This window comes from Toxoplasma gondii, chromosome XII (genome assembly GCF_000006565.2).
Source record: "Toxoplasma gondii ME49 chromosome XII, whole genome shotgun sequence".
NCBI classification, from domain to species: Eukaryota; Apicomplexa; class Conoidasida; order Eucoccidiorida; family Sarcocystidae; genus Toxoplasma; species Toxoplasma gondii.
The window spans coordinates 2,577,529-2,602,992 of NC_031480.1; the positions used below are offsets into that span (position 1 = coordinate 2,577,529).

At 52.4% G+C, this 25,464-nt stretch overlaps 5 protein-coding genes across 5 annotated transcripts; 3 read left to right on the top strand and 2 right to left on the bottom strand.

Annotated features, from left to right (window-relative positions):
• Positions 1 to 639: 639 nt before the first annotated feature.
• Positions 640 to 6,853, bottom strand: TGME49_245990 (hypothetical protein). Its single transcript, XM_002366966.2, has 3 exons — positions 5,080 to 6,853; positions 4,668 to 4,771; positions 640 to 4,362 (listed from the first exon to the last, which is right to left on the bottom strand). Exons 1-3 carry the CDS (start codon positions 6,182 to 6,184, stop codon positions 3,721 to 3,723), a joined length of 1,851 nt encoding a protein of 616 aa, XP_002367007.1. The 5' UTR covers positions 6,185 to 6,853; the 3' UTR covers positions 640 to 3,720.
• On the top strand, positions 6,250 to 7,522 carry TGME49_245995 (hypothetical protein; the record flags this gene model as incomplete). Its single annotated transcript, XM_018780764.1, has 3 exons — positions 6,250 to 6,288; positions 6,501 to 6,601; positions 7,004 to 7,522. 3 exons carry the CDS (start codon positions 6,250 to 6,252, stop codon positions 7,119 to 7,121), a joined length of 258 nt encoding a protein of 85 aa, XP_018634902.1. The 3' UTR covers positions 7,122 to 7,522.
• An 11-nt stretch (positions 7,523 to 7,533) lies between these two features.
• On the top strand, positions 7,534 to 10,380 carry TGME49_246000 (large subunit ribosomal protein IMG2; the record flags this gene model as incomplete). The annotated part of the gene is made up of 3 exons (XM_002366967.1): positions 7,534 to 8,241; positions 8,939 to 9,040; positions 9,861 to 10,380. 3 exons carry the CDS (start codon positions 7,534 to 7,536, stop codon positions 9,981 to 9,983), a joined length of 933 nt encoding a protein of 310 aa, XP_002367008.1. The 3' UTR covers positions 9,984 to 10,380.
• On the bottom strand, positions 10,235 to 18,215 carry TGME49_246010 (hypothetical protein). Its single transcript, XM_018780765.1, has 2 exons — positions 18,080 to 18,215; positions 10,235 to 18,016 (listed from the first exon to the last, which is right to left on the bottom strand). The coding sequence occupies exon 2, from the start codon at positions 15,177 to 15,179 to the stop codon at positions 12,141 to 12,143; it is 3,039 nt and encodes a 1,012-aa protein (XP_018634903.1). The 5' UTR covers positions 15,180 to 18,016; positions 18,080 to 18,215; the 3' UTR covers positions 10,235 to 12,140.
• TGME49_246020 (SprT domain-containing protein) lies at positions 16,058 to 25,047 on the top strand. The gene is made up of 7 exons (XM_002366969.2): positions 16,058 to 19,503; positions 19,849 to 19,917; positions 20,576 to 20,653; positions 21,024 to 21,137; positions 21,850 to 21,931; positions 22,354 to 23,689; positions 24,261 to 25,047. The coding sequence occupies exons 1-7, from the start codon at positions 18,733 to 18,735 to the stop codon at positions 24,328 to 24,330; spliced, it is 2,520 nt and encodes an 839-aa protein (XP_002367010.1). The 5' UTR covers positions 16,058 to 18,732; the 3' UTR covers positions 24,331 to 25,047.
• Positions 25,048 to 25,464: the final 417 nt, after the last annotated feature.

Here is a 25,464-nt window from a genome sequence, read left to right on the forward strand (position 1 = left end):
AGACACGCCTGCACTGCTTCCTACAGACTAAGTAAACTATCATAACGATGCGCACCCAGAGCAGCGTCTGCTGAACCGAGTGGACGCAGCTGTCCTCGGAATTAATCGAATCCCGGCTGACTAAATGTAGTGCGCCTACCTCAGTATGCGCGCTCTCAGTCGTGTACTATCCTCTACTCTAGCGAACCAGTACGATTTATTCTGTTCCTGCATCTGCCCACCATACCGCAAGAAAAGTTCAGTGACCACGACGCGATTGGTGTCTCTGGCAATCGTAGCATACGTTCTCGTTATACCTCTCCGGCATACCCTCTGACAATGCTAGTCGTGGGGGTTATTTGTCCGAAACATGATCCTTGAACATGCATAGAACTACGTCAAGGTAGAGTCTCAACCTACTCGATAGGCTGCCCTCGGACTGGCGTCCTCGTAAAAAGCCCCGACACGCTTCGGACAGCTAGAAACAGCGGCAGAACCCAACTGCGTTGTTGTATGCTAAGATGGAACAATGGAAGGCACATTTGAAGAGAAAGAGTTTCTGAAGATGCGCTGTTAGGGTGTATCTGTGCTGCAACCTTGTGCCCAGTTGAGGCACATGCTGTGTTCTCATACGCTTTCATCGGTAGTCATTGTAGTCAGCATGGATACAGGACTGTTATCCTACGGACAAGTCTTATGCCACGTCGTCATCCAGCCGCAACGCGTTGAACGGAGCAGCCATGTAGTTCGAGGCAGGTGCCGAAAGAGCTTTCGGAAGGGGATGGAATCTCCGACGAAGTTGTCGCCTTCATGGGACGCTTATGAGCTGCTGTTTACCAATTATCAAAACGGTCTCAACGCAGCTAGTAAACATACGTTCGGGCGCCTGCCGCAGCGAGACTCTGGCGACGGCGAAGCGAGTCTATGCGTTGTGACTTGGTACCAGGTACTACCAGCGGCATCTGTGAGGTCATCCAATTAGGGAGCTTGTATGATCCCGTCCCACCTACACTCCCCTGGGCCTAAGGGGCTTGATCTACAGGGTGTGGGGAGACTTGAGGAATATGTCGTCCACGTTTCTATTCGCCGGGCGCTGCGTCATGCCAACAACTGGATTTTCACACAACCACTTCCACCAAAATCAGTTCCAAGGGCGTTTTACGCCCATTATTCCGTCGCCGTCCCAACAGGAAGTCAACTTCAGTTGACGACCCGGGGGGGAGCCATTTGGGGACAGCGTCGAGGCTTGCCCAAGAAGATGATTTAGGAACCACAGCTAAGGAACATCTTGATGTTGGCAACGCTTTGCGTCCCTCTTCGTTTGGTTTGCCGTGCTTGTTCTGTCGCTCAGACGAGCAGTGTCTGTTGTGTGGGGGTTGCGGCAGCGGCGTTTACTGGACTGTGTTCCATTGCCGCATTGCTGGCCGAGGTAGGAGTTCAGGAAACGAGGCCAACTCTGGTAGACTCATACGGGGACCGGGACGTGGGCGCCATTCAGTGACAGTGAGAGTACCTCAACTTCATGTAATTTGCCCTCCCGCATCGCCTACTACGTTTTCTCACTCAGCGACACTCTAGGGCAGGCGATTGCTGCGTCGCAACAACCGTACCCAATGTTCGAGAACGAGAGGAGCTTTGTGGTGCGGGAATCGAGCGGGAGGGTACCCCGCGACCGATGTTCACAGTTGAAGAACTGACCCTCTCGCACTGTCGCTGTCGGTTCACAACAGGCGGTGGTTCCTCAGAAACACAACAGCATCACCGTCATATGGTAGACCAAACACGTCAGAAGATGATAAACGCGGAAGAATTTCATGAAATGTATCTCTTTGGATGTTGCGACGTTGCCCCGATGTCTAGTGCGAACGCCCATGTAGGGTCGCAAGCGCTGGTTTGCGTATTCGGTTTAGTGGCGGAAGATAGATTTACCTACGGACAGTTCCCATATAGTTTGTGTGTGCATGCAACGAATCCCACACACATGGCATATGCATATGTACGCATAAACATGTGCATTCTAATTTGCGTCATGATCGTGCTGTCTCGGACATGTATCTGAACGTGAGGTTGGAGCGCTCCGCGCACCGCAGTTCAGTCGGGGGCAATGATATAGTGCCTCGTCACTCCCTTCCCTTGTTTTGTCATGTTTGTGCCACTTTGTCCGTTTGCCTCAATATGTCGTTCCTTTTTTCATACGTGTTCTAGTATGTTTACACTTGTATTATGCTTTTCCTGGCCGCCGTGCCAAGTACACCACGACAATAGTGCTCAGCATGTATCTAAGATCCGATGGTTGCCGCATCACTTCATGACTGTCACATTGCTATAGTTCTACAAAAGAAACATCTAACATCGTTCCGCTGACACGTTAGAACCTGGATGCGGGAAATGACGGCGTTCACGACAGCAGAAAGAGTCGAAGTGTCGTGCGTCAGGACTCCCTGCAGGCCAATCAAAATGTTTGTTCAGTTGCTGTTCTCCAGCAACTACAGGTCCTCGATTGCAGCGAAACTTCCATACATGCAAGAAGGTCGGTTCTTAATGAAAACTATTTGGACGCCGGTGGCCCATTTTATGATCCTTGACAATGATTTCACAGTTCCTTGGGTACCCAATAGTGAGCTGCACTGGGGACTTAAACAAACCCACAGTTCAACCTGTTTTATTTTAACTCGGTTACCTTGTATCTTGCTTGCCGTTCTGTGCCAACCGATCTCATATCGTGACATCTTTTTTTCAGCACCTCGCGTCCGGTCGTGCAGTCCCTCGTTATTGAAGAAGATTCAGTAAGGAACGAGTTCTCAATGCCAGATGTAATACGTGAGGTGCTTCGACGACGCCTAGAGACAACTTGTTCCCAGGCTTGAGGCAGTGCTACAGTAAACTTCAAGTAATCATCAAATATGCCCCTCCACGAAAGATGCTCATCACTTCGTATGTCCTTTGGCATTCGTCTCTCTCCATTGTCAAGCCTTTCTTGTACGTGCTCCAGGTGGGTGCGACAAAGACCAGTGCTTCCATCCTCTAAGCACGACCGACTGACGCGGAACCCAGAGGACGTGCGCCGACGCTTGGTGAGGGATTGTGACCCTTAAATCCCAGCGAAATTTGAGACAGTCAAAAGTTCTAAAACTACAAACAATTACGACAGAGTTTACACGTGCGTAGGTGTAGACAAGTTCACAAAACCCCACTGTGTTAAAACACTCGCACGCCAGAGACGATGCGGGGCTGACAGTGGACGTGCTCCCCATGTAATCTGCATCTACACATGCCAATGCAGGCACAGTCCCATACATTTCCTCACACAATTTCTCCCCGGGCGTTGTCATAACAAATGTTTGGAGTGCCTCTTCACATCTTGTATCATCACCCTCCATCCACACGCCTCAGTACTCATCTCAGCTGGCATTTATGCTTCCGACACCTCCAATATATATATATATATATATATATATATATATAGTTCTGTAGGGCAACACCTAAAACATCTGGGTGAAAGGTTTCAGGTACAGCATCACCCCTGTCGCTTCCAAAAACGGCCCTTGGGTGCTTCTTCCACCCCCGGTGTTAATACACCGCAGAAACCTCTGTTTGCTCGACCACGTGTGTAGTGAGAGTGGACTCTTGTGGTGCTCCTGTGCACCCTCACCGCCTCTCTATCTTTCAAATAAAGCAATCCGGACGTTTCTGTTTGCATATCCTGCGATGCATCATTAGTCGTTCCTTAAACGCTGTACTCTAGTTCTGTTTCCCCACCCAAACTTCAGCACCTTCCCCTCCTCGCACGACTGCTTTGTCGCCTCCCGCACAGACTCTGCTCGGTTCCTCCTTGCTACTCCCTTGGAGAGAGGTTTCGCTCCCGGAGGACTTCCCTGGGACAACACTCCTCTTTGCAGGTTCCTTCTTTTTCTTTCCGCTGTCTCCGCCTCCCTTCCCGCCCTTCGTTGCAGCAACGGAACGCGCTGCCTGAGACGCATCGAAACAAGCCTCGGTGTCTGCCTCGCCGTCCTGTTGAAGCCTGCTGGCAGTCGAAGAGGCAGGCACAGGCGGGTATATAGGATTCACAGAAGACATCAAAGTGTCATCGTATGCCGTGAGAAGACTCTGGACCTGGCGGTGAGCGTCCAGGACTTGTCGGCATCTCTGATACTTCCGCTGGCTTGCGTTGCACAAGGCAAGAATGCAGTGCTCCGCCAAAAGTTTACACGATCTCCGGTCCTCCACAGCTGGGGAAGAGACAACAGCTGAAGAAGGCCCAGACACGGAAACTCCAGGAGACACTTCCTGTTGGCCTGGAGGGGAGGCAGACTGACGAGGAAGCAACACCGGCGACTGCAGCCCTGCATTGAGCATCGACGCCACAAACAATCCTCGAGCCACCTGAAAGAAAAACCAAGCCAAAGTCGGGAGAGACAGGACGCCGCCAGATATCCAAAGCGATCGCAAGAGAAACAAACACTCTCCGCCTTCTCCGCCAGTGCTGTCTCTGTCTCCTCCCTGACTCCGTCGGCTGTCTCTTCTTGTTCTTTCTGTTGTCTCTTCAAAGCCCGCCTGCCGGCTCTATCTATTCTCCCTGCTGTCGCTTCGTACTCGACCAGCTTTCTGTTGTTATTCCCTCCGTTGTCTCGTCTTCTCTCAGCTTGCTGTTCTTACATCACTTCTGCCTGTACTCTGTGGCTGCTTACAGCGTCGTCGAGGAATCCGAGGCAGAGACGGACTGTCTCTGCAACAGCTTCAGCCTCGATGGCGTCGATGTGAGGTGCTGTGAAGGCACCCATCAGCGCTGCAACTGAGCAAAACGCGGAGAGAAACGAAAGACTATTTCCGGAGAGCAGAACGCGAATGACGCACATGCAAACTGCCGATAAAAGGAACAAAACACGCTCCCCATGAACCCCGGAGCGCGTTGTTGACTCCCCCCGTCATGGAGCCTCACCACGAAGCTGTTGTCAACATCATTGCAATCGGCCATTTGAAAAACGATGCCTCGTTTTATGTGGAAACAAGACTGCTTGCACAGAGACTCTGTTTAAACTTGTGCACACGAGGAGAAAGGGATGCATGCTACGGGTCTGGCTGAATCACCCGAACACCTACTGTCTTCAGAGAAGTCGTAGAAGTCTTGAGGGGTGAACCCTGTGTCAGCGTTCCTTTCGTCACCCGCTTCTTCCTCCTCCTGTCTTTCTGCCTCCATTTGGTCCACGTCTGCACCGCCTCCTAGTCGTTCTTGTTTCTTCACTTCTTTCGCGCGCTCCTCTGTCTCTGCAGTAGCCTCGCGACTCAGACTCGCACTTCCATTTGGCAGGCCTTCGCGGCCGCCACTGTCTCCTCCCTGTCCTCCAGCATTGGCACTCGTCTCCGCTTTTCTTGAATGTTTATCTCTCGCCGCGATCGTCGACAGCTCTCCATCCTGAAGCCCGTTGGGGGTCCTCGAGAGAAATGAAGAGTCCGAAGGAGCCAGGAAACCTGCTTTTCCGTTCGCTTCCTGCTTCGCGTCGACGTGAAGCCCACCCTCCGCACCTCCCTCGGATGCATGTACACCCCAGGGGCCTGCGGTGTCTCTACACCCTGGAATTCTCCCCCTGGCCGGGCCGGCGTCCTCCGTGCATCTGCCTTCCCGCGTGAGAGTTGCAGCGGCTCTAGAGGTGTCTTCGATGCTTCTTTCTTTCACGGACACGGCAGTAAGCCGCCTTTTGGGGGAATTCTGCAAAGATTCGCCTGGCACCTCCTCCCTCACTTCCTCCGCGAAAGGCGAGGAGGGAGAGAAAGACAGACCCGAGAGACCGCAAGATAGAAGCCGCTTCGCACTCACGTGGTCGGGAACCTCTCGAGGACCTTCAGCGCGAGAAGCAGAGACACCCGAAGCAGATGCGGCAGAGGGAGAGGCAGAAGGCACAGCTGGAGGAGAAGAAGAAATCGACATCGATGAGGAGAAGGTCGGGGGATAGGAGTGCCGAGCAGACGGCGGCAGAGACGATGCGGCAGACGCAGGGACAGATGCGGGAGTAGAGGAGCCTGGAGAAAAGGGGAAGACAGGGTGAAGACTGGCGTTCGCAGATGCAGAGTTAGAACAGAGAGAAGACGAGACGGGAGACACGGAAGAGGAAGGGTGGCTAGCTGCAGCAGACAATGACGCCGAGAGACTGTCTGCCGCAGCGTAGGCGAAGCCGCTAGCGGCTGGCGTGGCGGCGCCTGCTTCCATTTTTAGATTGAGAGAAACATATGAAAGCCTGAGGGAGAAGCATGTGTCAAGGCCCTGAATTTTAAATGGCGGAGCTTCTTCGAATTCCCAAACCTCCTCAAGGAGTATAATTACATGCAATTTTACGATGAGACCTTCGATCTTTTGACTTATCAACAGAGTAGAACCAAATCACACTTATCTTGCCCCGCTTCGCTCCTCCGAAGAGAGTTCACACAAGAATGGCAACTCCCGCAAAGAGCCCCCGCGGAGACGGTGGCAGAGATTATGCAGGTTTCCTTGGAAGGGAAGAAGCGAGGCAGAAGCGTCTCGGCAGGTGTCGGCCGGAGGCGTGGATGACCTGTTTGACTTGAAGGGACAACCGGAGAGGCAAAAGCGCGCTGGAGAGAGTTCGCAGACAAGAAACGCAACGACTCCGTGAGCGAAACAACTGAAAAAAGAAAGAGTCGCGCTTTCCAGAGAGGGGCAAGGACCGCGGCTGGCTCCCAGAGCTGGCGGGTGTCATCCTCGGAAACGGGGACGGCAGGCGACGGGAGGAAGGGGGGTAACAAAATAAGGTAGAGGAGCATTGACATGCAGCGAGATGCAGAATGTAAAGAGTCAGGAGCAGAAAGAGCTTCCGAAAAAGGGGAACGAAGAGAAAGAAAAGAACCCAGAGAAAGTCCAAGCAGTGTTTTGCGAACTGCTCTCTCGGTGTCTTCGCATGCACTGGAAAATAATAGCGGGAGGCTTCGCCGGGGAAAAGCGGAGGGTATTTGTCAGCCTGAACTTCTGTTTCCCTGCGTCGTTCCTCTTGTTCTGTTCCTCATTTCTCCACAGCATCGCTCCGTGCGCCGAACGAGGAAAACCGCTTGCCATGCCCCTTCGCCTTAGGTGTATGTACACCTGGAGGAGAACGTGGCCGCGGGAATCAAGTTTGAGTCGACGCCTCTGTTGAGGTCTGCAGTGTCGCTTTCTGTCGCTGCTTCCTTCCGTCTTTCCTTGTCTGATCGTCTTTCTGGGAAGCACAACTCGGAAAAGGGAGCAACTGAAAACGCAGGGGACTACGAGAACGTCGATCACACCGCTGGGGGGGGCGACGGATAAACACCAGCTTGTGTACGCGTGGAAATTTTTCCGGAATACGTGAGAAGCGACTAGCTCGACACGAATCAAAAGTCAGAGCCACCCGAGTTGCCGAATATCTTCAATTTGCTCATCCAGAGCCGTGTGGTCAACTGGAACTTGTGCGACCCCCCTCTCTCCCTACGTTATTCCAGTTCAGCGCTTTTTTCTTCCACTTCTCGCCTTCTTCGTCTACTCGTCCCCTGTGTGTTCTCCGAAAAGGGACTGGCACAGGTTTTTGAAAGATGACACGAGGTGCTTTCTTCTCCTCTCTGTCGGGCCTCCGACAGAAGGTCTGGGGGGAAAGAAACTTAGACAACGCGTTTTCTTCTGTTACAATTCCCCCTTGTGAGAAGTCTTATTTCAGACAGCCGACATCTCCGATTTCACCTTCTTTTTCCTCTCCGTCTTCCTCTCCTGTTTCCTTCTCCTCCGTTGCTCCCTCGCCCGGCTGCGCTCATCCTATCAGGTCTGTCCTGACCTCTCCTTCGGCCGTCACTTCTATCTCTTCTTCCTCCTCTTCTCCCGCCAGACTCGGCACCTCTTTCGGCGCTCCTCTTCCACCTCGACAGTTTTACAACTCCACGTGCATTTCTCGTTTCTCTTCTCTCTCTTCTCGTCTTCACTTGGCCTCTCTCCGGTCTTCCTTCCCCGTCTCCTCTGTCCCTCGCTGTTCACCTCCCTGCCCTTCTTCGCGCGTCTCTGCCTCTTCCCCCTCGTGCTCTTCTTCGTTGTCTCCTGCGTCTCCAAGAAATCCCCCAGAGACGCGACAAGGCGCAGGTCTTCTCGTCGAGAGAAGCAACGCCTTTGTTCCTTTTCTCCGTGGACGACATCGAGAGAGTCTCTCCACAGGCTCTCGACCCATCCAGAGCTGCTTGCTTCAATCGCGAAGTCTGGTGGAAGTCAAGTTTGCGCAGCAGCGAGGCAAGGACACATCCCACGTCCCATACAAAGTACGCGAGCCTAAGGCACCTTTGCTTTTGTATCAGCTTGTGCCTTCCAATATATATATATATATATATATATATGTACAGTATATATATATATATGTACAGTATATATATATATATATATGTATAGGTGCAACTATATATGCACGTGCGTGAATATGTTAGTGTAAAGAGGCGAATCATGTAATTACTCATCCCGGACACCAGTTTCTTTCGGCTTCTGCATTTCTAGGGGGTGCTCTTCAGGTTCGTTTCTCCTTTGACGATTTCTTCACATTGTCGTGCGTTTCTCTTCTCGTCTATTCCCAGAGTCACACTATGTTTACATCTCAGTCGCGAAGCATGCGTTCAAACTCAAGCGAAGCCGTAGAAAGAGTTCCGACGTATCTGCGCACCCAATGTAATTCTACACATAAACGCGTGACCAGCGTCTAATTTTCGGCGCGGGTGCTGATACATCCATTCGGAGGCCGTTGGTCTCACCCATCTGCGCTCCGCATTCAAGAAACAAATGCGGCTTTGCACAGACGTACATATTCCTTTTATTCAGTGGAGGGGTCCATGAGAGTGTGTATACATGGGGAGAGTTCGAGCGATCAAGCGGCAGGGGCAGCGGAAGAAGGTAGAGTGTCAAAGGTTTGCAGAGGTGGTTGAGGAGGCCCGTCTGCCGCGTCTCTCTTTCATCGATTGCGACTTTCAGGTCGTCAGGACTCCCTCTGGGAACCTCCCTGTCTACTCACGAGTCCGCAAGCACGGCACAGAAGTCACCACCATTGTTCGCCACGCGTTCGGAGACATCACAGTGAGTTTTTTCTTTCGGCGACTTCTTTGAAGACTGCACGGGCGTGTATGCCGCCCGATGCGAGTTTCGGGATTTCCACGCGACGGACTCTGTGTTCGAAGAGAAGTGGATTTAAAGAAGTGCTCCGTCGCTTCTCGGCGGCGTGGATCAAACGGAGAGCCGGCCACCATGCGTACCAGCTTAGACATGTATCCGTTGGGTGTTCTGAGTCTCGGATTGTATTTTTCTGAATCAGAGATAGGATCGAGGTAAAGGGGCTCTTCGTTGCACCAGCGTTTGCTCTCGGTAATCTCCGGCGATCCATGGGAGTGCAGATAGTCCAATCGTGCGAGAACGAAACGTACGTATATAGTCAAGAACATGCATTTGATTGCATGCACTCCACCCAGAAGAAGTAGACAGAAGAGACGGTCTCAAATTCTCACAGATGCCGTTGACTGGTGTCTTTGGTTCGACCTCACACTTTGCCCCCATTACAGCGGAAAATAATTTAGAACTTTCCTTCCATGTATTACTCGTAAAAGCATCTGTGTGTGTTTTTGTGTACAAATGCGTCCGTGTCGTATCTACTCATATGATCGTATATAAGATATATACAGCCACACTCATCCAAATGCATGTTCGACGCATATATATACATTTACATGGATGTATTCATATAATCATATAAGTATATATATATATATATATATTTGTTTCTGTATGTACTTCTTAAAGGCGCAATGATGGACGTGGGCATTGGGGTGCTCTTTGAGGACGGGTACGATGTGAAGAAGCGAGGGGCAGTTGTTTCTGCTGGCTTTGTTGATTGTTTTCTCAGGCCATGAAGAAAGACTTGGTGGCGATCTGTGAGGCCCCCGTGCGCGAGCGCTTGGGGACTCTCGAGGTCAAGGGCCTGCATGTGTTGAAAATCAAGCAGTGGCTTCGATCTCTTGGTTTCTGATGCGCCTCAGCTGCGCATGCGCTGCCCCATTTCTTTGCTCCCTCTGTTTCGCTTTTTCAAATGAAAACAGAGAACAATGACACTGAGTCGCAGATCTTGGACCCTCAACGGTTCGCCAGCTGTCCAACATCCACGTATGTATGTGCACTCCTACATATTACTCGCCAGTTCCTCAGGTGTACTGGCCGCCGTATGTCGTTGTGCTTATATATATATATATATATATATATACATATATATGTTGGAGTGAATGAGTATATCCGAAAATGTCGATGTGTATCCTGTCCGTATGGACTTGCACGGGGTTTCGCAAAAGACTTGGACCGCTGCACGCAGATGGGGTTCTTGGTCTGCGTATTTCGGATATGTCGTCCCGCTTTCTACGAGACTGACGTTCACTTCTTATTCTTTTCATTTCGACTTTTTGTGCTTTCGCCTGTGTGCTGCTCGAACCACCATGGGGCAGACACGTTCTTGCCAGGTGCCGCGCTTGGCGTTTGCCGTGTGATCTCTCCCCCTCTGCACGGCTAGCCGTCCTCACTACGAAAGCCAGAAGGGAATGTGAAAGCGGGAAAAGGCGAGACTGGAGATGCAGACGAACGGTAGTGAGAGAAACAATGTCGAAAGGAGAGTAGAAACTAACAGAAAACGAAGGAATAGTAGTGAGGAATAGTAGTGCGGAACCGGAGTCACGATGTTAACTAGAAGGCTTGTTTCCTGTCATCACACTGATCAAGATGTTTCATGGGAGAAAAAACACAAAGACCAACGGTTCCATTATCAAATGAACGGAAATCATTTGTTGTTATTCGACTTCGCAAAGAGTGCTCTGTGTCTCCTGAGAAGGCAGCAGGGGGCCATGCAGACCTCTGTGTGTGAATCCGGTTTCGCCGCTGCGAATGTGTCCTTTTGTTTCCGTTTTCTCCGTGGTAAGAAGGAATCGATGTATAAAACTGTTTTGGATCTGCTTCCTTTCCGCACACGGGTCTCAGGTCAAAGTTCTAAGAAGCGACCTTATCATTTTCTTCAAGAGGCGCCGTTGTCCATAACAACACACACTAGGGAACGCATGCGCGGTGTTTCAACACGTCGTGGTACTACACGAAATGGGAACTCAAACTCTAGTTCGACACAACAGAATGCTTGAACTGGCACCAAACATCACCTTGAGATTACGAGCTGCGTCCCTCCGCAGCCTGGCAAAAAAAATACGGGGACGTGTGTCCCGTGAGAAAAACAACGAAAGCGTACGCACTTTCCAGCCTCATCAAACAGAATGGAACTTCCTGTGTTGAGCGCCGTGGTGCAGGCACAACTCACGAAGGCCTATAAAACGCGAACCAGCATATTACCTCTCGCGGATGCGACGAAAAAGTTTAATCCTCCACGCCTGCTGTCGCTGCTCAAAGAAACCCGGTAGCCGACAAAGCTGTTCGTAACACGAATTTAACAAACTCGCATACGCCCTAGAATCCTTACGGTTAAATCGTGAAAACGTGACCCACAAAGAGTCCAGAATCTCTCGTTCCGTGTCGGATCCTTTGCATTTTTTCCGATTACCAAACTTTCACCTTTTTCTCCACAATCTCTCGTAAGAGAGAAATAACCACGTTCGCGGCATGCGTCTCTTCGCTACTTTGTCGCGACCCGCAGCAGATAACGAGAACGCACGTAATCCTGAACCTACATGATACGGCCAGTCATACACATACAAAAACTTTCCTGGCCTACCCCCTCCATACCACACCATCTTATTTCGAACACCAACTAGATATGAGCCTTCTTTCCCTACCCCTGTAGCTGTGTGCACGACGACTGCTCTCCCCCAAAAAACACAGCATAGCGCATACGAGTAACTGCCATATTGGTGGCGCTTCACTCTCGCGGCCACTGAGGCGTAGCTCATAAACACATGAATTTGGTACAGATCGTATGTAACTACGGTTTCTTTGATTCACTGTACGAAACAAGATGAACAGCACGTTATATGCCCGTAGACCTCCCGAGAGGCAAAAAAGGGGCAAGTGGCTTTGAATCACCTCTGTGTTTCGTTGCATGCATTCTGTTTTCATCTCTCCCTATCCTACAAACGTTCGCTCCTCCCTCCACCAGTCTTCTCTTCCTCTCGTCTTCTCTCCACCTGGTTTCATTCACTCTCTAGACTTTTGCTCCAAGTTTCCCAGAGAACAGAGACCGCAGGCCTCCTGTCTTCGCCTTCCCATCCCTGCTCTTTTTCGCTTCTCGAAAGCTAAAATGTGCACGTTCGGGACCATACACCCCACCAGACGGATCTGCGAAAGTCGGAAGGTGAGGATGGGCAGGAGAGGGCTCCGCAGCCGTCTTGACTGTCGAGAATTGTGGACAGATCCACCTGTCAGGGAGGCCTGTGGAAAACGAGCCGCGCGACGGGATGGCGCATGCATTTCGGTCCACCTTTGCCGCAGTGGTTCCTATCAGGCTCCCGCCTTTTCCAGACTCTCTAGTTTCTGTCGTCTCCGACTGCCGGCCAACACTCTTCTTGACTGCTGCACTTGGGCTCACAGGCAACACTGTTGCTCGTCCTCCACTCTTACCGCTGCCATTCGCGAGGCGCTGTTTGCGCAGCTCTTCGCCACTAGCGTCAGTACGCATTTCGTGTAGAGCGAGGAAGTCAAAAAAGTCTCTGAGACGCGCAAAGTACTCCTCTTTCCACTCCCCTTTATCGACGTTATTGTGGCCTGCGCCCTTGGCGGCAAACAGAGGAAACGGCACTGCTGCTGACGCCGCAAGACGCTCCCCAGAGGCAATCGGAACAACTGTGTCCTCGGTGCCGTGGAGAACAAAGACAGGAGCCGCAATGTGCTTCATCTTGTCCACGTTGCGCAACACATCGTACCACGGAGTCTTCGTTCTCAACAGTCCCTTCTTCTCGGTGCACGTTTCCTGATCCCCTTCAACGCTGGCGTCGCCGTCAAGCCTGTCCTCGGCGAGCATCAAAGAATATACAGGCGCAGTCGAACGGGAAGACGACGAAGCAAGAGACGAAGGCGACCCTGTAGTCGGGGCTGTCGACGTTTCGTAGACGCCAGAGGTCGATGCCTCGCCGGAGAGCACTGTCTTCTTCAGGCGACTGCGCACCACACTGAGGCCCGACGCTAGCGCAGAGTGAAGAATGATCCCTCCGATCATCTCGACGCCTTCGTCACTCTCATCTCGTCCTCCCTCGTTGCAGCGCTCTTCTTCAAGTTCCTCATCTGTGTCGAAATGGATGTCGTCGTCGATCTCCGCGGTCGATTCGTCGGACTCCAAGAGACGCACTCTCTGGGGCGGTCTTCGACTGACAAGGCGCGAGAAACGCGAAGGCAAAGGGCCTCCCTGGGTGGCTTGCACCCGACTCTGGACCCTCTTCACACGTTCCTGCATCTCCTTCTCCTTCCGTTTCTGCTCCTTCTTCTCTTTCTTTCGCCTGGTTGCCTCAGCAGCCTTCTCCTTCTTTTCAAGGCGCGCCAGCGCCGCTCGGCGCTCCCTCCCCAACACACTCGCCAAGTGAACGGCGGGAACGGACCCGATGCTCTGTCCGTACAGCACGAGGTCGCGGAGCTTCACGTTCTTCTCGGTTCTCAGCCAGCGGAAGGCTGCCATCACATCTGCGTAGACACTGCGTTCAGACGGCTTGAGCGACGAGGCGAGAGATGCGAGACTGCCTCCGTCCTCGCGGTACCACTTCAGCGGGCAGTCGCCCGCAGTTTTGGACTCCTCGTCCCCGCAAGGGCACTCTGTGTCACACTTTGTCCCCAAAAGCCCAGGCAACCGTATGGCGTTAGCCACTGACTCTCCTTGTAGATTTCCTTCCCGCTGGTTCTTCGAGAAAACGCTCATGTCCCTCCGCGCCACAGGCGCGTTGGTGGCATGTTTCTCCGGGGCAAGACCGGCAGCACTGGAGACAGTCCGCTTCTGGGAGGACTTCTTTTTCTCCCGCAGCTGCTTCTCCCGGCGGGCCTGCTTCTTCAGCAGCTTGTCGAGGTTGCTGGCTCGCTGCGTACAGCCGTACCCGGAGTAGTCGTAGGACAGTACGTTCACTTGGAGGCGGCGGCACAGATCCATCACTGACTCATGCAGATGGCCAATGTCTGTGCCGTTCCCATGCGAGTACAGTACCGTCCACTTTGCATGTGGGTAGGCGTAGTAAAAGCCCCAGATGACGTGGTTTTCGTCTGTCACAAGGCGCACACTCTCGACGCAAATCGACACTCTCCCGCCATCACAGCTACAACCGAACACGCCGACCTTCCTCGGATGAGACGCTTCCGTGGCGTCGACAAAGCTGGTTCTTCCTCCACTGCTGCGGCCTTCGAATTCCAGTGCTGCCGCCGGCGAAGGGGAACAGGAGAACTGCGGGACAGCCAGTTGTGGAAAGACATCGTCGATGGATGAGCTGTTTCTGCTTGAGTCTACACCGAATGGGTTGTTTTCTGCCTGGGGACCAGTGACGACGATCGAGGGAATCCGCTTCGTTGCCTCGATATTTCTGGAGAACGAACCACTAGAGGTCGCTTTTGAAGGGCAAATAGGGGTGCTTCCGGTACCGCGTGAACTGAATTCCGGGAAGTGACATTCCTCCAGCCGAGACATGTGTGTCGGCAACACGCACGCGACACCCGGCACTTCATCGAAGTCCGCAGCCTGGAGGGCGCTGTGGTGCGCCGCCTTCGTCACCTGGCGGTCGCTGGCGTCGCCTAAAAACGCCGTTCGGTCTGCTGGTGGAAGAAGATGTGTGAGTCGTGTTCTCTCACACCGGACGCGCTCAGCTCCTTCCTTGCCGCTGGACTCGCCGCCCGCAACGCGAACTTGTTCTGTAGTCTGAAGATCCTCGCGCTCTCGTTCTCGCGGAGGCACGCTCTGACTTCTCAACGATTCCTTCCTCTGAGAAGTTCTCCTTTCGCCGGACAGACCGCGAGCGCGCGATCGGGGGGTTGCGCGACACTGGGCGCATTTGGGACACGGAAACGACTCCGCGAACGGAAGCTCGCGGTACCCGCCTTGCCGCAGAAAGCACGCATGCCGCACTTGGCCTCCAATGCGTCTTTCCTCAACCACATAGCCTGGGAGAGGCGAGGGACTGAACGCAACCTTCGCGACCAGTTTCCGCTTGGCTGGGGGGAGCACCGACAGCACGCAGCTGAGGCACGACAATTTGTTGCCGCCAATGTCCAGCATTATGTTGAGAACCGACAGGAAAATAGTCGATAGCAGCCGTACGTCAGCAACGAAAGATTGTGGGCGAAATCTGCCTGGGGAGTGGCCGGAGACAGGACTCGAGTCGGAACTTGGCAGACGAACGTTGAGACTCACACTCACTTGCGCACTGCAAACAAGGCTTTATACGATTCAAGCTTCTGGACAGGCGACGACACTGGAACGGAGGAAAAACAAATCAAAATTAAACGAATTCTGTACACTGAACAAGTACCCAAGGTAACTGACGATCTCGACCGCGAACGAAGGCGCTGTACAATCCGGAGTGAGACACAGTTGTGACGCGATGGGTTGCCAAGGTTCGAGTGTCCGGGCTGTACATACACTCGACTCGACAACGCAGGAACTTCGCACAGTGGCAACCGGCCCACAGTTGTTAAATGTTGGAGTTGTGTTTCTGGAAACAAAGCCCGACAACTGCGGAAGCAGCTGTTCGGAACGAGACAGAAGGGACGAGACGGCGAAGCGTCCGATCCCTGCTCGCGAATCGATGAGACAATGCAGCCTCGGGTTTCCCCTGGAAGCGAACTGTATAATGGGGCACAGGTTACCCGGACGCCGTACGAGTTCCGGACTTCCGCGCGGCAAATGTCGCGCTTATCACCTGAGGGAAGACTAAAAAACAAGAAAAGGAAGCAGTGTCTCGGCGTCCGGCGGTTCCCAAGGCAGAACCCACAGTTCCCTCACGGGGTTCAACACCTTTTTCGTCCCCGGGCGCACTCAATCGGGCGAGGCTGTCGATCCTTATCCCTGACACGGTCTCGGGTTTTCCGGCGAGAATTCGCGTTAAGAAAAAATTTGGGGTTTTTTCAAAGGAATCAAAAGACGTCTCTTAGAAAAAAAGTCTCTTCCATTCAATCAATCAAGTGCAAGATCTTAGGGAAAACCTTGGAAGCACGATCTGGGCTCGCAACCCCCCCAGGAATCCCCGGGACCCCATCCCACCAGGGTGAGAGCCGACTGGCCCCCCGGGAGCGTAAGGCACTGACCGAGGCCGGTGGCGTCGCCTCGCAAGTCTGCGCCGATGTTGGTCGAGATTCTCCCATCGGGATCTCTCCTCAAAACTCCGGAAATTCCCACAGTTCCTCCCACTGCCCTCAACTGTGTCTGCGAATGCGTACTTAGCTGTCCATGACCATGTAATTAAGTGCGGATCTGCATTTGCAGGACACGATATTTTGACAGATGAAGGGCGAACGCGTGACGATTCTGAACGGTCAGGAAGCGCGGGATCAGAGGCACTCGAGGGGCACGCTGCGTCCGAGGGGGTTCTGGCGCACTGACGACTCGTCTCCTTGTTGGAGGGCCATGAGTGCCGACGCCAAAGAGAAAAGGTGGACATACTGGTGAAATCCGGAAAATATCCCGGCAAAGAGTGCCGTGCCATCTCCCTTTACGAGAAAGAACAGCAAGCAGGAGTCAGAGAATAATCCAGAAAGGAAATTCGGGGGGGAAACTGAAGCAAGACATACCTGGCGTACTGTAGATCCAGGTATGACACCTACTGGCATGGTTCTGTGGTGTGCCCTGACTGGAGATGATAGTTTCACAGGCGGGCAGAAAGAAGCGGTCTGGCAGTGTCTCAAGAAATGGAGTTGTCACGCTTGCCATGTCATGTTTCTAACGGTTCCTCACTTCTCCGTGGAGGAACACGTAGCGAGGAACATCGGACCCGACTCGACGAAGTCACGATGCGCCCTCCGAAAGGAACTGTCTCGCGGCCTTTACTGCCACGGGTAGCGATTCCGGATCCTGAACTCTCGAGCGGAAGTGGGAGACACGAAGCTGAATAGACCCTAGAAACCGATAGAAAGAGAGAGGTTGCTGCATGTGAGAGAAGGAAAGCTGTACTTTCCTCTTAAGTATCGACCACGTGACCGGAGAGGCCCGAGAACAAACTCGGGCAACGACAGAGGCGCCACAAACGCGTAGACACAACGCATGTGGTCTGTAGAGCTTGGCAGCGAACTCAGAATCATCATAGGGGACAGCTAATTGAAAGACAATAGAGCAAATAGTGGAATAAGAATGAGATCCGACATTTTTTCAAATTTTTCGCAGACGCTTAAAAACATTTTGTTTGGTTTGCTCGCGAGGGTCAAAGTTGCAATAGTATTGAACGCAGGCACGCACCGACAATTACAAGGGGGGAACAAGACGCTGGACGGGCACGGCTTTCCGTCGACTTTTATTGGCAGACTCCTCGACTCGCCTAGTTTCTTCTTTTCTCTTTTTCAGTGTTGCGTTCCTCGTCATTCTGATGGCGTCGTCCAGGCGTCCATTCCGTTTTTTCTGTTGCAGGTGCCAGTCCTCCGTTCCTGTCGCTATTTGTGTCTCGTCCCGTGCCCAAGCTTTCCACCGCTTTTCGTCTCCCTTTCACGAGGAACGAGGTTCCTTTGGTTTTCTTTCTTCGTTCCCACTTTCCCTTGGAAGGGACGGCAGCTGGCGCACTCATTTCAACTTGCCTTTGTTGTCGCTTTCAGGACGAAGCGCCGCGATGTGACAGTGTCGTCTGCAATTCGCAGAGCTGCAGACCGGTGTCTGCATCGACACAAGCGCGCCTCTCCGTTTCTCTTCATTTCTTCCGCCGCTCTCGACTCTAGATATGCATCTGTTGCATTTCCTACCTGGGGAAGAGGGCGAGGAGTTCCTTCGTCTCTCCACACAACGTGTACGTGTTTCCGACGCCACACCCGGAGATCCAGCGACACGCTTACCGTGGAGATTCATGGTTAACGGAGTGGCATTTTCGAATTTTTGAAGCTCTTTTGAACCCGAAACTGGCATTAAGCACCCGTCTGTGAACATACAAGGTTTTCTACGGATTCTCAAAAGAGATCCGACGCATCGGGACCTGGTACCTGTCTCCTGTCAGAAACACGAATCTTCGCTAGAGATCCACCATCGTCCGCCGCAAGATTTTCTGCGCGTGTTTCTCGTCCTATCTTCACTCCGCGTCTCCCTCGCAGAAATATTGAACAGTGGTGCAGAGGATATGTCGTGTCAGAGCCGCCACCGTATGCGGTGTATGGAACGTAAAGACTGTCGACTGCTGCACCCACAGCGGCTTCCAGGTGTACCTACACCTGAGCCGCCACGTCCCTTCATACGGGAAGGAAACTGGAAGAGAACGCGTAGATCTTTTCCGCCTCGGGAGGTCTACTTGAAGCCAAAAGGGCGAACAAAAGAGCTGCGCGGTGTGTTTGGAGAAGTTGTAAGGCGAGCAGGGGAGACTTGGCTTCTCTGCAGGCAGAGGAAGCGGGATAAACTCCGCAGGTCTTTGCACGCCACGGGCAGCGAGTGAGCGAACTAGAGACGCGAGTCTTCACAACGCAACGAAGGGGGACCTACCACGTTGACAGCATTTCCAGCAACTCCTTTCTGTCTCTTTCGCGGCACTGTTGGAGGCCCGGTTACGACGTTCTGTCGCCTTTTCGTCTTCAGCCTGCCTTTTCTGCCTCTTCGTGGAGGGCGAGCGAGCTCCACAGAGGATACCCCGCTGCGGAGAGAAGGGATGGAAGCCGCAGGGGAGTCCTTCAGTCGCGACAAGAATGTGCGGCGTTTGGGAGTTGAAGGCGAGCCTCTGAGGCCAGCAAAGGTTTTTGAGGCAGAAGGTTTCAACGCCGCCAATCGTCTTCCCCAGAGATCTGTCCCCTCTGGCCTTGAAGTCTTGGAGCTCGAAACAGAGGCAAGGCAGGATGCGGAGGCAGCCGACCCCGACAGCGATGTGGAAGTCGTTGCCGTCGTCAAGAGACGCAGGCTAGGAGCAGACTCTCCGGTCGAGAGTGTGCGAGCGCTTTTCAAAGGAGACACGTCCCGAAATCCACGAGCATCAGGCAGTCTTTCTTCAAGTTCCGCACGGGCGATGGCTGTCGACGGAAGCGAAGTCTTTTCTCTTGATTCTCCCCCTCTGTCTCCCCGAATGCCAACTGAAGGAAACACGACACGTTACGAAACAACCACTGAAGAGTCCCTTCCAGTTCTTTCTTCTTTTTCTTCCTCTTCCTCCTCTTCGTCTTCCTCCTTTTCGTCTTCCTCTTCCTCCTCTTCGTCTTCCTCCTCTTCTTCCTTTTCTTCTCCCTCTTCTTCCTCTCCTTCACTTCCTTTAGTAGAGGTTCCTCGGCCTCGGCGTGTGTCCGTTCATGGCCAGGACGAGCTGATCGCTCCTGATTTGCATGCTCTTTTTGCGTATTACAACGATGCATTTTTCGAGGGGAAGTTGTGCGGAGTTGAAGTACGGTGGAGCAAAAGGATGACGCTTTGCGCAGGTCTCTGCGTCTACCAGGTAGGTTGTGAGGGCGCCGCGTTCGAAAGCAAAGTTAAGCGCTACGATAGGAGTTGCGACATCAGTGACCAGCTTAAGCACCTTCGACTAACACGAACTTGGAACCGTTAGGCAACAGCCTCCAACATCTAAGGCAGTGCTTCCCAACTCATCGTACGTACTACCCAGAGAAAGGGAGGTCGTACACATTTACGCAGCATATTGTCTGACGTGTGACGGAGTCTATCAGCCGCCTCCCAGGATTCGCGGACTCCTTTTCTTTCTCGTAAAGCTTCGGCTCCGTGTTTTCTGAATTTCTACTCTCCTTCGTGTATCTCTCTCTGTGTCTTTCTCACCTTGCCGCAGACTGGAGGCTACTGCTCCGTCCGTCTCTCCGAGCCGCTTCTCAAGTTCAGATCGGTCAAGGAATTTCGAGTGAGACAGCACAATCTAACAGATGAAAAAGTTGATGGCAATTCTACACTCGCGTGCACACATTTCCATACGCAGCCGTGAACAAATATATGTAAATATATATACGTATGTGGGCATTTATCCGTGTTCTTTCCGGGAAACGCTCATCTAAATGCACATCAACATATTTTTGTGTCTGGGGCGCACTTCTGTACTTCGCCCTTCATATAGAATGGCGATTTACATATATATAAATATATATATATATATATATATGTATATTCATGGCAGGGGTGTGTCTGTCGATTCGTTTATAAGAAGAACGTTTTGTGTGAGATTAGAGGAGAGTCGAAGCCTTTGCGCAGGCGTGTGTGGTGGGCTGCTGCCCGGCGATGCATGCCGCGACTTCGGCCAGTCTCGAGCAGGCGGTTGCTTCTCACCCTCGTATTCCACATCTTTCGGGCCAGTCGCTTCTCTGCGCTTCTCTCGTCGACTCGCATACCCTTGTGTTTCCGTGAAAGCTGCTTCTCTGCTTGGGGTGTCGGCGGTACCCTCCTCTCTAGTGCTTCAGGGGTGCGGTGTCTGAAGCGCTCATCTTTGGGACTCTGGTGACAGGAAACGGTTGGACGTCTGTCAGCTGGACGCGTTCTTGCGGGCTGTGCATACACACATTCCTCAGGAAACGCTCTTGCATGAGATGATTCATGCCTTCCTCTTTGTCACCAAGTGCAACCGAGACCACGACGCTCATGGGCCGGTACGCGCCTGGCGATGGCGAAGAATTGGCTTCAGGATCAGGACGACAAACTGAGGAAACCGACGACACGTCCAAGACAACATACACATTCCAAACCACGTTCACATTTACTTCCACATGCATGAATGCACATGTATGCATGCATGTGTCTCTGTGCATTAGTGAATCCCCTCGTCCATCCTACGCATTTGAAGAATTGCTTAAAAGGGCGTGACCATTTGGTGAATCTTTTCCGGCCGGTTTAGTCGAGTTGCTCGCCGTACACAGATCAGTTTGTTGTATGGAAAAACGCACGCGTCGCTGTCGATGTTCCTTCCGTCACTGCTTAATAAAGAGTTCCGTTTCGTCGGTCTTCATGTTTCGGGGTCAGGATTTTTTGGCCCACATGCGGCGCCTGAATGCTCTAACGGGACTGAACATCACCGTGTACCACAACTTCCATGACGAGGTCGCCCACTACCGCACACACATCTGGCGGTGTCAGGTGAGGATTTCTCTGGACGGTCTCTGTCGTGTGACTCTTGGCTTCCCTTCCTGCGCTGCTCGCTTTTCCACGGCGTCTGGGGCGTTTGAAGCCTTTGCTTGCTCGCCGTTGCCTTCTGTTTTCTGCCGCATCTCTTGCGTCTTCTTTCTTCTCGCCTGGCTGTCAGGTCTGCTGTTGTGCGGAATCTTTACACTGTCTTCCCGTCGCAGCGCGTCTCCCTCGTCGAGTTTCCCTTCTTTCGATCGCTTTCGTCTCTCTCGTTGGTGGGCCGGTGTCCACGATTGCTGCTTTTTGTGCTTCTTCCTCCTCCCTGGCACGCCTCTAAACCTCTACGGTGTATGTACAGCTTGCAGGAGATTCCTTTTGGGCTGGCAGGCGACTGCCGTTTTGTCTCAGAAAGCTGTCTAGAGTTTGCTTCCTCCCCCCACTGTTTTTCTCCGTAGACCTTCACACACATCGAAGAGAGGGTGATCGCGTGCTGGAGCCTCTTGCGAGACACCGGAAACTTCCCGTTTCCACTTTAGTTGTTGCATTGAATAAATCGTCAATGGAGTCGTGCAGTTACAGTTCATCAGCCAAAACTGAAGCTGACACGAGTCTCGTTGAGGACACACTTTCTCTTTACTAATTGGTTCCCCTTTGCGTAAGTTGTAGAGACACAGGATTCAAATTTCGCTGCGTTTTCGACGTGTCGGATACCTTGTGTTTCCAGGGGAAATGCCGAGAAACGCCGCCCTACTTCGGCTACGTTCGGCGGTCGATGAATCGTGCGCCAGGGCCTTACGACCGCTGGTGTAAGTGTCTGTACAGCTGCGCGAACCGGCTTTCGCTCTTGCGTCCTCGAAACAGCGAGCCTGCGGTTCGAGTCCGGATTTCCTTAAGTCTCTGTACTTCGCGTCGTCTGCTGACAAGGGCGTCGACGTACGCAGATGCACGGCTTCGCCTGTAAATTGCCTCCTTCAGCTACGAGCGCATTCCTACTACCTGCATAAAGAGTATATGCAATTGTGTACCCATATGTACATATGTGGTCGCTGGTGTGTCTGGGAGATGTCTGGGTGTATCCGTATTTGAGTGTAGAGACACGAGGCGTGTTGTGAACGTTTGTGTGTCGAGCTGTTTCCTGACGGCGGGAGCCGGCGGCGGCCGAACGTCGTCTCTCTCCTGTACTAAACAGCATTTCATCTTTTTCCACCCTTTTGCGTGATTCACTTAGGGGCAGAGCACCAAGAAAGCTGCGGCGGAATGTATGTGAAAATCAGCGAGCCTAAGAAGGTCACTCCGAACAGAGCTGCTTCGTCGAGACAGGAGAGAGAGAAGAAAGCAAAGGCGCAAAAAATCGAAAAGAAGGAAAAGAGAGAGAAGACGGAGCAACGGACGGAGGGCACGCGTTCGGGAGGGGCTTTGATGTTCTGGAAACTCGGAGGAGAAAGTGCAGCGAAGGCCGAGGCCGACGGAAAATCAAACGTGCGGTGTCTAGACACCCCACAAGCTGCAGCGCAACACAGACACCGCAACCGGTATTCAACACTCGCTGATGTTCTACACAGAAACCGAGTCGAGCGTATTCTCAAGTTGAACGCACACCATGACAGCGAAAAGTTGAGCTCGTCAGGGCCAGGCCCTTTGCCTTTCTCAAGCGCCTCTTCTTCCTCTACGTCTTCCTCTGTATCTTCTGCGGAGATGTCTTCTTCCTCTTCTTTTTCGTCTCGTTCCTCTTCTTCTTCCTCTTTTTCTTCCACATCTTCTCCATCGTCTCCTCCATCGTCTTCTTCATCTTCTTCGTGTTCATCGTCTTCTTCCTGCTCTCCGTCCTGTTTCTCGTTCTCTCCTTCATCTTCTGCCTCGTCTTCTGTCGATGCCCCTCCCGGGGACGATGATGCGGTGCAGTTGCTTGCCGTCCGGCCCTCCTTTTCGCTGTCTGCTCTGCCCAGTCCGCCGGCTTCGCGTGTTTCTGTCTCGCCTTCTCGGCGCCACAGAGGTGCTTCCCGAGGCGCTGACGCACCCGGCCGAGGCAGCGACGAGCTTCCCTTGAACGGCAAAGAGCGGACAACGCGAAGAACAGACGGACTCGCAGCTGCATTCGTCGAAGAAGGTGACTCGGGTGTTCTCTTCATTTCAAGCACTCATGCTCGACTGACACGGTCCCTGACCTCGTCTGGTGGTCCTCATTCTTTTCCCCAGAAAGGCCTGAAGGATGACGAAGTCTCAACACAGAATCCAACACACGAGAAAAGATCTTCGCCTTCTGATGGTGCGTCTCTTTCTCGTCCCTCCTCGTCTTCGTCACCGTCGTCTTCCCCTTCTTCTTTACCTTCTTCGTCTTTCTCGTCTTCGTCAGGTCTACTGTCTTCGTCTTCTTCACCTTCTGCACCTTCTTCTTTGCCTTCTTCTTCAGCGAGTCCTTCTCATCCTTCACCAAGGGGGGGAACGGACGACGGACTGAGAGGCGTGACTGAGACTGCTGTCTCTCGAGAACTCGATGTTTTCTCTTGTCGCTTCTGTAAAGGACTCTTTGCAGACTCGCGTACTCTAAGACGTCACATTCAATGGTAACGTCTCTCACTCCATCTTCTCGCGAAGTACAGAATCTACGCAGTCATATATAAATATATATATGTTTATATCTACTTGTCGACACGGGGTTTCACTCATGGGGATCTGCCTCTCTTTCTAATAAATAAATATGCGTCAACATATTCATGCAGCCATGCCTACAGTCTGGTGTTTGTATGAGTCGCACTGTTGTGTGTCTGTCTTTGGTGATGTGCTTCTCAGAATTCTGATTCCTGAGCAGTTTCTTCTCATGTCTTAGGACTTGTCTCTGTCTTCTGGAAAGACGATGTGGATCGTGTACAGGGGTCTTTCCTATTTGCGATGTGATGATTGCAGTACATTGTCTAGCTGCGGTCGTTCTGTTCTGGCGCGTCGTGTGTTGTCAGCTGGAAGTGCCTTGTGCTTTCGTTTGCTCTGTCCCGTGGTCTGCTTGCGCATACACGTTTTTCTCAGAGAACCAAGAATGACAGTGTAAACAGAATGCATTCCACATGACAGAGAAAGAGGTTTTCCAGAGCCCTCGCGAGTGTCGAAAATGCGTCTTGTGTGCATGCGGTTTCCTCTCAGCTGCCTGCGAGATCCAAGCCGCGTCCGAGGCCGCACCGACTTGGCCGCTCTCCCACGGGATGCAGGATGACGCACATGTTTCCAGATGGAACTAGAAAGTGGAATTGTATCTTGCATCCCCGTGGCGTGAGCCAAACGATATGTCATTCTTTTTACACAACGAGACGCATGCAGTCTCCGTTTTATCGAGGCCGCGTCACCGCGTGCATTTTGATGCGTGAAAATAGCAGTAAACTGTCTCGACCCTCGGCGCCTGCGGTTCGGTTCTTGTCAGGCGATTCGAAGGCCAAACAATAAAGATTCGCATTTTGCAGGAATGAGTTTTTCAAAACTGCATGCAAGTAAATATTTGATCACGTCTAGCTGAAGGGCGCTTTAAGCATCCCGGCAACCAAGACGAAGGGGGGAGCGCCTTCAGAACAATGGCAAAATCGTGTATCATCGCATAGAGTGGATGTAATACGTTTTCGCTGGACAAAGGAGCTGGAGTAAATAAATGACATGTCGGTGGAGACATAGAGAAAAGCGACGGTGGTTTTTCTTGCCGGCAAGGAAGTTCCGGATAGCTTGGACCATCTCGAGTCAAAATGCGAGTTATGCTTTTCGCACCGAAAACAGTCAATCAAAGCGCACACGCCGAGAGAAACTGTCCACAACAACGCAAACATCGATCCCTTTCATTTTCCTTTCAGGGTGTCGCTCTTGCATTCGTTTGCACCCTTTCCTCGTGTCCTGTGAACACACGTTTCGTCCATTAACCCAACTCGAACGGTTCCTAGAACGGCGGTTCAAAGGCAGTGTTCTGCCGCTCTTTTCGCGTGGAAACTCTCATGGCGTGGCTACTGAGTTACCTTCAGAGAAGACTTTCCTCGTTCGGTAGTTCCGCCGTCAGATGCGCCTGGCACACTTTTCACGGAATGTTTCTCTGTGGAGCGGGCCCTGAAGACGGTTGAGCGTCGCTGCAGTAGATTCCAAAGTCAATAAAACAGTTGTTTAGCGTTTCGATAGAATCCCACCTGTAGTAAGATTAGTCAGGTGCAAAGGGGTGTCTTTGCAAGTCGGTTGGTGTGAAGCTGAGAACTCTCGATCCACTGAAGGATGCAGGCTTCTTGTGAAGGGATGCGCAAAAACCGATGGTGCTCGACGGAGCTTTTCGCAACGATAAGTTTCTAGGAAATGCCAGTTCAATAAGCTACGGAGAGGC